The sequence below is a fragment of the Mus caroli genome, chromosome 9 (genome assembly GCF_900094665.2).
Source record: "Mus caroli chromosome 9, CAROLI_EIJ_v1.1, whole genome shotgun sequence".
In the NCBI taxonomy this organism is placed as follows: Eukaryota; Metazoa; Chordata; class Mammalia; order Rodentia; family Muridae; genus Mus; species Mus caroli.
Window position 1 is genome coordinate 100,424,979 of NC_034578.1, and position 12,991 is coordinate 100,437,969.

Genomic DNA, 12,991 nt, shown 5'->3' on the forward strand with positions numbered 1-12,991 from the left:
GCGAGTGAAAAACGTGCTTAAAATCAACTTCTCACATGGAGATACTTGGACACAGCTATTTCCTGTGAATCTAAGGGCACCTGGCATGTCACTATGAGAAAGCATGAGCCCTTTTGTTGTGTTTACCATTGTTTTAGTCTGACAATAAGAAATGTGGCCTTTCCCAGTGTGGACATATACTTCTGAAATTTCCCAGTGGACAGTGTTTGCCTGTCCTTTTCTCCTGACAGCTGCTAATGGCCCTTATGCTCTGTGGCCGATGGATCCAGTTCTGACTTCTTTGAAGTGTTCTCATATTAAAGTTTTCTTTTGTTCAACTTCCTTCCCTTAGTCCTTGCATAAGACTCCTCTCTGGCTCATTTTATTTTTAAACAGGAGGAATGGACTTTAAATCTATTGTGCTAGGCTTGGATTTTTTCCCCTTCAGTATATTTATTAGGTAGAAGCTTTCTAGTGGCTGACTTCAGAGAATTCAGCCTTCTGGTGCATTAATTATTCTCCTTGTAGGTGAGGCATTTTCCCTACCCTTCCTCTGGAAACTCAATTACATAACAGTGCATGAAGCTCAGCAAACTCCAAATCCCCAAGGGGGATTTAGCTGGTTTAAAAAGAATATCATTAAAGCACATGGTTGGTGATTGGAAGTAGATACAACATCATATCTACCCTTCCTCAAGAGAGAGAGAGAGAGAAGAAAATCCATTAGAAAAAAGCAGAGGGCATGGCATCTCCCAGGCGCCTGGTTCTCACTCCTGAGTTATCCCTGCAGTGGAAGACCCATGACTCATGTTCCATTCTGGAAAGTTCTTCTCAACGAAGACGAAAGTGTGGACACTTTGCCCCTTCTTAGAATTGGGAACAAAACACCCATGGAAGGAGTTACAGAGACAAAGTTTGGAGCTGAGACGAAAGGATGGACCATCTAGAGACTACCATACCTGGGGATCCATCCCTGATATAGCTGTCTCTTGTGAGGCTATGCCTGCCGGGGTCTAACCAACACAGAAGTGGATGCTCACAGTCAGCTATTGGATGTATCACAGGGCCCCCAATGGAGGAGCTAGAGAAAATACCCAAGGAGCTAAAGGGGTCTGCAACCCTATAGGTGGAACAACAATATGAACTAACCAGTAACCCCACCCCCCTGCTCCGGAGCTTGTGTCTCTAGCTGCATATGTATCAGAAGATGGCCTAGTCGGCCATCAGTGAGAGAGGCCCATTGGTCTTGCAAACTTTATATACCTCAGTACAGGGAAACGCCAGGGCCAAGAAGTGGGAGTGGGGGGTAGAGGAGTCGGGGGGTGGGGAGGGTATGGGGTCTTTTGGGATAGCATTGGAAATATAAATTAAGAAAATACCTAATTAAAATAAAATAAAATAAAATAAAAAAAGAAAGTTCTTCTCACTTGGCCAGCAAGATCCCCCATGGTCTTCCACTCGTTTAGGCTAAGGAGGAGGGGCTGAGGCAAAGTCTTCCAAAGTTTCCAAGGACCAGGAGGTTGTGTCCCCTACTTATCACCAGCGGCACTTTCTCTAACAGATGCTAGATGTGAGGTACAACAGAGCCTGCCTTGACACAGCAATGAGGAGACGAGGGAGTGTGGTTTTTATGGAGGACTTAAACCTTTACTTCAGAGAACTCTGGTTTCTCTAAGTCTATAACCCCAGCTGTGTGGACCTAACTGTGTTGGAAGGTTTTGTCAAAGCTGTCATCAGTTGCTAGGGACTTCTAAGTCAATTAGGAAGGGCTGGGTAAGAATCTGGCTTTGTTGCTTTGATTTTCTCAAATTTGCTTGAGTTTGCTCAGAAAGAGGGGTTAATGTCCTCATTTCCTACAGAAGATAGTCAGTGGTAAACACCTGACCTGAATTCCTTTTTTTTTTTTTTTTTTTTTTTTTTTTTGCCCTTGACTAATTCTGTAAAGAACTGAAAAATGTAGAAACCGTTCCAAGAACAAACCTCAGTTGTGTTCTTAATAGGAGATAAAAACAAAAAAAACAAAAAAGAAAAGCCAAACCAAACAAACAAACAAACCAAAGGCAGATGGCTTCTGCCAAGGTTCAATATTCCAGAATGCCACAGCGGCACATATGTTGCTTAAGAAAGGTCTTATTGGTTGCCCACTCGGTGACCTAGATACTGCCATTGCCAGTAGATGATTAATACTACCTATAGCTATTACATTATGATGGCAATTAGAAAGGCATAGGCTTCGGAATCCTATAATCCTCTCTGGTGATCACTTTTTTCCGTCTTTCTAAGCACAGAGTAAGTAGAACTCCCAGGATTGTGGATAAGTCTGTCTAACACCTGGGGCAGTGGTGTCAGTCATGACTCCCTTCTCCATTCTCTTAACTACAGTGCAGGTTAGTTAGGGTTAAGGTACACATGACCACACAAATCAGCAGACAAATTCGAATGATCATACAAGAGACCAAGATAAATAAAGGGCGAGCGTGAGTCTCATAGCTCGTCATCAGAATTAAGTTGTACACAGGCATTACTAATTGAGCCAAATGCATGGATTATTTGTCATTGGCTCCTTATTCCACAGAACTGAAAAGTTCAGTGGTAAAGGTGAGAAGGGTACAGTGCAGTCAGGGCCCGGGGGTGCTGGAATGTGAGATGGTGATACAGCTGGCCACAAGTCTGCAAGCTAGAGGACTGCCATGTGTTAGGAACTAGTCTAGATTAATGTGCAATTTCCAGACCAGTCTGGGCTACAGAGTGAGGCACAGCCTAAGAAACCTAAGGAAACCACTACAAGAAGAACTTAACACAAAGGACAGTGTCCCTTTGAGTTCAGGAAGTAAGAAAAGACATGCAAATAATTTATTGCTGCTTGTGTATAAGCTTAACGTGGAGGATACAGTGAATCCTATAAACATGCTTTGTTGGGTAGCAGATATCAACGTCCCCGCTGCCTTCTGATGGCTCCTTAGATTCCGGAGTGTCTGTGTTTGAACCCTGGCTCTAATCAGCAACACAATCTTGACTGATACCTCTCCTCCAGGTGTCTGCCTACACCAAAGAAAGAGAGAGAGAGAGAGAGAAAGACTAAGCTCTTTCTTTAGTTAAAAAATATATATGTATATATATGTGTGTGTGTGTGTGTGTGTATACATGAAATATATATATATATATGAATATATATATATATATATATATGAAATATCCTAATTCAGTCAATGATTGGAGTTGCCAAACTCCTCATCACTATTTCAAGAAAACAGAACATCATAATTGGGGGTGGGGGGTAGGATCTGTATAAATCTGAGATCTGTTTACTCTTGGCTATCAAGCTTAGTAAAAACCTTAAGGGGAGAGGCTGTATACTAATCAGTAATGAGCATTAATGATGGTTTCTTAATTTTGATTAACCACGCTATTGCATGACTCAGCACTTGGCTTGGCGACATGCCCTGGTGAGGTTACACAGGCTCCTGTTTCTCTTCCTTCTTAGATGAATAAATGAAGCAGCTTCTTTTTTTATTTAATTCCAGTGACAAAATGTTCCCGGCTTTTGGGTTTGGCGCCAGGATACCCCCGGAATACACGGTGAGTGAGTGGACCTAGGATCTTTTTTTTTTTTTTTTTTTTTTTTTTTTTTTTTTGGTTTTTCGAGACAGGGTTTCTCTGTGTAGCTCTGGCTGTCCTAGAACTCACTCTGTAGACCAGGCTGGCCTCGAACTCACAAATCCGCCTGACTCTGCCTCCCAAGCGCTAGGATTAAAGGCGTGCGCCACTATGCCCGGCTGGACCTAGGATCTTGTAACTGCACACATCCTTGCTCTCTGTGTAACTATGGATGTCTAGCCTAGAGCACAGAGTGTTCTGGGTACGTTGTCCAAAGGCCCAGACAGGGTCTCTTGGTTTAAACTCACTATTAATATGATATGAGATGAAGAAAACACCCCCAAAACGTTTAACTCCGGGAACTCAAACAATATCTATTCAGATCTCTGTAGAGATTGTCAGTGCCAGCGTGTATAGTATATAGCTTGGACAGACAAAGGAAGACTTGAGGTAAATAAACCAAGTAGGGCAGCTGGAAGTCAGCTCACCTGTCTGGAATCTGCGGAGGATAAAGGGACAGTGGGCACACACCAGCTGCTTCACCTGTGACCTCCCACTAAGAAAGGAGGTATCTATCTTTTAATGAGGTGACCTACTTTTTTAGCATCCAAGAGACCCAACGATCAGAAATAGCCTTTGAAATGGAATTTTCCATGAAATTTCAAGTGATTTAATAAAACTGTCCAGATGCCAGAATATCCCATTCTTTTTATCAGATTTTAGGGGGAAGAAAATAGCAAGCGGTGTGTCGCCTAACCTTACGCTTAGGCACGGCCAGGCAGGGAGGTTTGTGGTGGAAGATTACAGGGTAGATGGCTTTTGTCACTTATCTTTTCAGAAGTAGAAGACACTCGATTTCACCTGTGTGTACATGAAGATCCCCATGCACTGTAATTCTGGGTATCAGAACGATTCTTAAATGTCAACAACTTAGCTAACACCTCTATAAGCCGCACCATGTCTATCTGGCATCTTGAGTTGAATTCTTTTTTTTTAATTGGTGGTACAATTCAGCGCCCATTCAACTTTCCATCCAACTTTAACCCTTCAGTCCGTATCCAGTTGAATACGGACTGATCGTTGGGTCTGATCGTTGGGTCTAGAATCTAGAAACCAATTAAGGCTACTTTTTCTGAAGCCTTTTCTTTCTTTTTCTTTTTTTTTTCTTTCCTTTTTCTTTCTTTCTCTTTCAATATGCTATACTTTCCCCCCTCCGGTGAGCATTTATCTGATCCTAAAAAGTCTTCCTGTCACCTCAGCTCCACAGGGAGCTGAGACTTCACCCTCCATCTCAGATCGATTGTATAATGGCTTAAAATGGTACCTGCTGCTTAACTCATAATGAATATAACGCTATTTGTTTGCAAACCCTAAACCTCCAGTGCCTCCTTAATGGATTCAAGTTGTAATTCTCCTTTCTTCCTCTTTTAAAATTTTCATCGGTGTCTAGGTCTCTCATGACTTTGCAATCAACTTTAATGAAGACAACCCGGAGTGTGCAGGTAAGTCATAAGTGTGCAGAAAGCCAGTGTCTCAGAGTCCGTGACGCTGTGCACATTTCCAGGTCTGGCATCTCTCTAGTGAGGCACATGGGTTGTTTGTGTCAAAGCACAGAAATCAGCTCTGAAAACCCAAATAAGCCACAGTGCTCCACAGGAAGCTGAGAAACACATTATAAAGTAAGCCCACGCACCCTGGAAGAGACAGACAGACTGGCTAGGAGAAAGTGAGCTTTCAGCAAGATCATGGATTCCTCCAGCCAAAACAAAGTTAATCTATTAATTAAATAAAATTAATTAATTTATTGATTAAAATTTCATTTTAGCTTTGTTTATTTTTGTTTGTTTGTTTCTTTCTTTTTCTTTTTTTTTGAATGAGAGAATAGCCTATGATGGACCAAGCTGAGACATTCCTCTGCTTCTCTGCTTTTCACCTGTGTTTTCCACAGTTTCTTTTCTGTGCAGGTTTAAGGAAAGGGGTGTGAGGGGAGGATGTGGAAATCACTTGATGCTGCCAGCACATTAACAATGCTGACTTGGAACAAATACCTTGGAGAGAGAGAGAGCAAAGACTCACCATCTTGGTCTAGACCATTTTACTTTGTTTTCTCCTGGCTAGAAATTCCTGAACTTGATCTCACGAGATAATGATGCTTGGGGAACAATGATAAGGATGATCCCATCTGCTCTGAAGAAGTAACAAACTAAGCCGAGAGCCTTTGCGGCTGTGACGTTGACATTTATAGGGTGTAAATGTCCACACTCCTCTCCTCCTCCTTATTGAGGGAGAAGTGAGATGAAGTGAAGGGCACAGAACATTCTGCAGTTTCTTTCATGAACTTGGCATTTACTAAGGCTAGGACATCAGTGTCTTTGGCTCTGAGCACAGTGCCCTCAAAGTCAGGGATCTCTGCTATTGTAGTATTTCCTCCCCCATCACTCAAAACCAGTTTATTCTGTTTTTGTTGCCCGCCGCTTTTGTTCCCCCTGGTAAGAACACACTCAGGGCAACCGGAATCTTCTGCGGCACAAGCTTTATTGCTTACCCCATCAGGAGCCAGTGGAGAAGAGAGCCAGAGAGAGAGAGAGAGATGGCGGAGCCCCCTCCCTTTTATGGAGGACTGTCCTCCGCCTCGGACGTGTCACTCCCTGATTGGCTGCAGCCCATCAGCCAGAGTTGTCGTCACGGGAAAGGCAGAGCACATGGGGTGGGAAACTACCCCAGCGCATGTGCAGATGGTTTGTTTACTACTTAGAACACAGGTGTCAGTGCCATCTTATAATGGCGAATGTGAGGACGGCTCCTTACAGTTTAAGCTCCTATTCTCCTGATATCCCCAGTCTAGCTGAAACCCCGAGCTTCCAGGTCAGGAAAAGACTCTGTCAAAGACAGTAAGGTGGTTTCCCTCCAAAGGAGACTGGGGTGCATACCCTAGTGTTTACCAGCTCACACTCTCAGAGTTCAAGTCCCCGATAGTATTGAAAAGGAAATCAAACTTCCTTCTCTAAGGCCCTCTTTGTGTGTGCCCCACACCCCTTGCCCCCCCCCCAAAAAAAAAACTCAGCTTCATTTTGCTTCTTTTCCATGTCTTAAAATAATTTGGTTTCTTTGGAATGGCAGGCATCTGTGTTTCAGGCTGGCCTAGGTGGGTGGAGTGTTTTCAATAAGGTGAGAAACCCATATAAGGCAGAACAGAAGAGAACTTGCTCATCCAAATTGTTCACAGGCTGATTTGCAGTATGTGATGGCTATGGAGAACAATTTCAACAGTGACTCCTGTGACTCCCTACAGTCAAAATCAAGAGCAGCGTGCTGCTTTGGTACCAAGAAGGATAGAAGAAGGAGCTAAAGCAGGGGAAAGCAAAAGTTGCATGGGCAACAGCAGCATCCATGTGAATAAAATGGATTTATAACGGCAATTTATTTCTAATGGTCTTCCATGGGGCCAAAGAGTGCAGGCAGAAGGACCTCTCCCAGCAAAACCCCTGGCTTTTCTATTTCCTGAGCCCATGTGACCTCAGGGTGAACACCCGTCCTTAAATGAGCAGTTGACATCGGTCGTCTCATAACACCCAGCGTATAGGCTTGAAGGCTGTGTTCACGTCCATGGTACACTCAGTGTCCTCTCAGCACTGCTGCAAGCTCTTTTGTGGGGGATACTGAAATGGAGGTATCTGGAGAGAGGGTGACAGTTACAGGCAGCAGTGTTTACTCTAAAATCAACAAGGCGATAAACAAACAAACAAATGGACCTCTAGAGCCAACTGGCTTAGTGGTTCTTTCAGCTCAAACACCTGTATTTATACACTGAGTCTGCAATTCACTTTTTCTGGGACCTGGGGCACTTTCTCTTAACCTCTGCTTGTCCACCCATGGAACTGGAGCAGCTTCTGCCTCCTTAGACCTTAGTGAGCTAATAAAAGCTTCTGAGGGGTGAAGTTTGTGGAAAAGGTTGCTTTTGACCACCCATTGTGATATGATCTCAGTGGGGGAGGGGAGGCAGGAAATACTGACCCAGCATTTCCTTTTGTCTTGAGATCCTACAAGTGGTATGAATAAAGACTATCTGGAGAAAGTTAATGTGTTGCTTTCGTGTGTATACAAATATATTCAAATGGACCATGAAACTGTTGTTTTTTGGGTTTTTTGTTTTTTTTTCAAATCTCATCTTAGGAATTCAAGGAGTCGTGGAAGCCTATCAGAGCTGTCTTCCCAAGCTCCAGCTTTATGGTCCCACCAACATCGCTCCCATCATTCAGAAGGTTGCCAAGTCAGCCTCGGAGGAGACAAACACCAAGGAAGCATCGGTAAGGAGAGAGACAGGATTCACCTTGCTTCTTTTGATTATTGGTCATACTGCCCATTTTAGCCTGACAGTCAATGCTAGTTTTCCTAAATGGCTTAACTTCTCTATCTTCACAGTCTCTTTATCGGAGGAAAGATGAAGTTAATTAAACTCTCTTCTGCTGGGGTGTGAAGCTTAGGGTGGACACAAATGTCAAATGTCTGCCTCTTTGCCTGAACACAGACACTCACTAGCAGAAGCTACTATGGTCACTGCGTTGTGACAATGCTCAACTCCTGGCCTTCCCAGTCTCTACCCTACCATCATGCAACTAGCTGCTTAGGCTACAACCCTGAAGTAATCCGAGTCCTTGACTTACCTTGTGTTTTTTTCTTCCATCATGCAACTAGCTGCTNAATCCGAGTCCTTGACTTACCTTGTGTTTTTTTCTTCCATCATGCAACTAGCTGCTTAGGCTACAACCCTGAAGTAATCCGAGTCCTTGACTTACGTTGTGTTTTTTCTTTTCATTTCTTCTTGCTGAATGACACACAGCCTTAACCAGTTTAAAACCACAATAAACATTCATTGTCTCTATGGACCAGAGACTCAAGCACAGCTGGCCTGTGTGGTCTGGGCTTAGGTCTCCCAAGGTTTCAGCTAAGATACTGGCCAGGAGTGAGGTCCTTTGAAGAGTGGCCTGAAGCTGAATGCTCTGCTAATAGATGGCTTAGTCTCATTCCTGCCATGTGGTTGCTGGTCTCTGGTCAGAGACCTCATTTCCTCATTGCTTGGGATAACTACTAGAGAAAGTTTCCCATGGCATAGCATCTGGCCCCACCCAGGTGATCCAAGAGAAGACAAAGGAATAACTGTGTCTCATAACTTACCACAGAAGACTCACTTCATCATCTCATGATACTCTGATGATCACACAGACTAGTCCAACTCATTGTGGGAAAAGAACAAATGAGGACATTAACTAGGAGGCAAGAGTGGCTGGCTACCATCTTGAAATTCTGTTAACACTCCCTTCCCATCCAATTGATCAGCAAGTTATGATGCTAGTCTATCTTCAAACTATATCCCATGTGTTACCACCTCTGAATACCTTCATGGACACTGTTCAGGGCCAACAACTGTTTTCACCTACATCAAAGCAAATTCTACGTAGAATCTGTACTTCATCTTTCCCCATGAAGTGTATCACGCTTCATGCAGAAAACAGACTCCTCTTTTGGAAACATAACTAAGGGATTGGCAGTGAAACTCAGTGGGCAGAGTGCTTACCTTGCATACACAAAACCCTGAACTTAATCCCTCGTACCACATAATGTAGGTATGGTGGTGGACACGCATAAGATCAGCATCCAGGAAGTGGAGACAGGAGAATTAGAAAGGTATGCTCATCCTCAGCTCTATAATCTGTTCAAGGGCATCATGAAATAGATAAGGTAGCTAAAATAGATTTTTTAAAAAAAAAAATGAAACCAAAACCATATTCTTTATGAAACCAGGCAAGGGGAAACCTGTCCCTTTTCCTTTATTGACAAGAGTATCTGTGATATCTTTGGCATTTCCTGCAGCTTAATATCCTTCTAGGATGCCAGGGCCTACACAAGTAAAGGGAGAATAGCAAAGACACGGGTGTGGATTCTGTGCTATTACAAGCCAACAATGTGGTGATGGCCATCACTAACAACTCCAGGACCCGATGAGTCTGCTCTTGCAGAGACTGCAATAGTCCAAAGGCAGAACCGCATGTAATAAAGCAACCATAAACAAGGTATCAGATAAATAAGACCTCCTGGCAACATGGGGAATTTACATTCTCTCTAGCAGTTTCTCCCATTGTTGGACACTGTGAGCTAGGGTCCCTTGTTATCACTAGGAAAGGGCATAAGCTTAAGCCCCTTAGACAAGCTGTGTCAGAGGATCTTGCAATAGGATTTTTCTCTTTGATAATTATAGAATTCTTCTAGGGCCGGGCATGGTGGCACACGCCTTTAATCCCAGCACTCGGGAGGCAGAGGCAGGNAGGCCAGCCTGGTCTACAAAGTGAGCTCCAGGACAGCCAGAGCTACACAGAGAAACCCTGTCTCAAAAAACCAAAAAAAAAAAGAATTCTTCTAGGTATAAATGCCCCCATAGACCTGATCACACATGAGCACTTTCCTAAGCTGACCTTCGAATGAGCTGTTATTACTGCTTTATTTGGGAATTTCCATCTGGTTTGCTATAATAGTCTGTAGCTTGTTAAAGTTAGTACACTAAACCTGGAAGAAACAGATTCTAGAATAGTCACACTTCCTTGACTCCAAAGAGCTCTTTAGTTGTTGTTGTTGTGAGTTAGCATGTTTATGTTCATTCTTACTCGTGTATTAGTCCTTGTAATGCTGAGGACCAAACCCAGGACTTCCTGTGCCTGACAAGTGTTCCACCAGAGCTATAATACCTCTGCTCAGATGTCTTAGGCTCCCACACTTACTTCCTGCAACCATCAGGCATATTTCTGGGACTGCGTGGAAAGTCCTCTTAGGTTTGACCTGTGTTTAATCTCCCTCAACCTCTTTCAACCCATGTCACAGTGGAGCTAGTGTAGTGTGCTCATGATGGGCAACACTTGCTCTCAGTTGCAATGGCTCTTCCTGCACTGACAAGTCTAAGAGTCTTCACTCCAATCCCTATCTCCACCCCGTGGCAGCCTCTCCACAGGGAGAGGGAAGAGGAAGGCTGAAAACCAAGAGTCAGGATAGTTTTCATATGCGTGCTGAGAGAACCATCATAATGACCCTTAACCAGTCATCTCCTAGCAGGGATTTCCACCATCATAATCCAAAGGGAATACAGTAAAAGTCCTAGAGACTATTTTAAATTCTGAGGTAACCAGATTTACAAAGTAAAAAGAAACAAGGAGACCTATTTTAATACCCTTTACTACTAATAAAATCCCAACTAGCCAACATATTGGCTCATTAGCATCTGATTCGTATAAAAATTATGAATGAGACATTCTGGGAATTTTTGTACTAAGACTTTAAAATATTTGTGTATTTTACATTTAATGGCATCTCAGTTTTGGGTGCTGAGTTATAACAAACATTTGGTCTTTATTTAGATATTATAAGTTGATAGATGAAAATATCATACATTTAATTTGGTTTGTTCTAAATTTACTTTTAAAATGTTCAATAACTGAAATGGGTCTATTTTTTTATTTAAAATTAAACTCCTCTTTTACTGTAGCCACATTTGAAATGCTCAATATTTTCATGAGGTTACTAACTATTACACAAGACAGCACAGCCCTAGATTTTCAAAGGTCTTCAAGCTGAACGAGACTATATAATGGTCTTGTCCCTCTTAGCTTTTAAGAAATAAGGTATCTGAGACCAAGGCACAAAGCGGTATTTCAGAGATCACAGAACAAAGCTTAGAATCCAGTACTCCTGACTCCCAGGATCCTGCTTCCTAACTATCTTAAGCTTTATAATAGTCAATAAGATTATTATTATTATTATTATTATTATTATTATTATTATCATGCTACAATTATTGTGGCTCCATTCATCATGACCTTAAGGTAGAGCTACCCTACATAGGCTTAACATATGTCTGTTGTTGACATGAAGCCGAGATCAGATAGGGCAGAGCTAAGAACCCAAAAGATACAGAGGCAACACAGGTTTTGAGGTCTCTCTAAAGTCAATTGGAAGACAGAGGGCAAACAAATAGGCTGGAAGGATGGGAGATTGTCTAGAAGGTAGATGCTGGAAGACTCAATGTCCTAAGTGTACTAGTGATGATGACCAGCTTTGGTAAGGCTGTGAGATAATATGAGGCTGAAACAAGGATTTACAGAAGTGGAGAAGGACGGACATTGATGGTCCAGGAGCAGAGATACAACAGTCATCTAGAGTCAAGGCTAACATTGCATTTGGGATAGCAACCAAAGTGGTAGATAAGAACAAACAAGAAGCATTAAAGGAGCCAGAGCTTTTGGGATTCGTGGAGGGTATCATCTACTTAGAATCTAATTTGGAGACCATTTGTGGGAAAACACCCTGTACCAGGAATGTGAGTGGCCAGAGAATGTTTCTTGAGACCATAGGTTTTAGTTTAAGGCAGAAATTGAAATCACAGGGAGAAGCTTTTCTACAGCAAAGCACAAATACCCGTGGCTTTGTTCAGTAGGTTATACATTTTAGTTTCACATATAGGATATTGTTTTATTAGTAAAATTTTCATCTTTGTGCATATTGCATATAGAAATGTTGTGATATACAGAATATGATTCAAAAATAATACAAAGCCAGCAGGTAAGGCCAATAAATAAAGTAAGGTTGACCATATGTTGATAATTGTTAATGCCAAGTAATGACCCCACAGAGGTGCCTAGGCTATTTTGGTTTTGCTCTGGAATTTCCTTAATAAAAAGTTGAAGAAATAAACAAAAACGTCTATTGTCCCTGCTGTTATGGTTGTCCTGCAAGGAGGCCACCTAGATATAGATACCTAACTAATAGTGTATTGTCATTTTTCTCTCCCACCTGCCACCTGACTTCTGACTCCAGCAATACTTCATCCTGCTGATCCTGACAGACGGGGTCATCACAGACATGGCTGACACCCGTGAGGCCATCGTCCACGCCTCCCACCTCCCCATGTCAGTCATCATCGTGGGGGTGGGGAACGCCGACTTCAGTGACATGCAGATGCTGGATGGTGACGACGGAATTCTAAGGTCACCCAAGGGAGAGCCTGTCCTTCGAGACATCGTCCAGTTTGTGCCCTTCCGGAACTTCAAACATGTATGCATAGACATCACGGGGCATCCTCACATCTCCCATATGTCTGTCAATGTTGGTTGTCATCTGTTGTTCTTAAAGCAGCATTAGCAGCCCCTATCTAGGCTGAACAAATCCTATAGGAAGGATATACAAATCATAACTATTTGGGGAAGAAAGCAAATATTGAGTTACAAATATAGTCATGGTAAATATAGTTACCAAATTTTTGAAAATACTTGCCTTTGCTCACGAAGTTTAGGGCTCTTGTTTCTTTTTTTTTAATTTTTAATATTTTTATTACATATTTTCCTCAGTTACATTTCCAATGCTATCCCAAAAG

General features: G+C 42.5%; 1 protein-coding gene across 3 annotated transcripts in view; it reads left to right on the plus strand.

The window, feature by feature from the left end:
* The window catches only part of Cpne4 (copine 4), a 456,744-nt gene that overhangs the window by 436,418 nt on the left and 7,335 nt on the right, over window positions 1-12,991 (plus strand). For all 3 annotated transcript variants that reach the window (XM_021171653.1, XM_021171654.2, XM_029482117.1), the window contains exons 12-15: window positions 3,504-3,558; window positions 5,027-5,078; window positions 7,750-7,883; window positions 12,436-12,672. In XM_021171653.1, coding sequence (XP_021027312.1) covers window positions 3,504-3,558; window positions 5,027-5,078; window positions 7,750-7,883; window positions 12,436-12,672 — 478 coding nt within the window. The remainder of the gene's footprint in view (window positions 1-3,503; window positions 3,559-5,026; window positions 5,079-7,749; window positions 7,884-12,435; window positions 12,673-12,991) is intronic.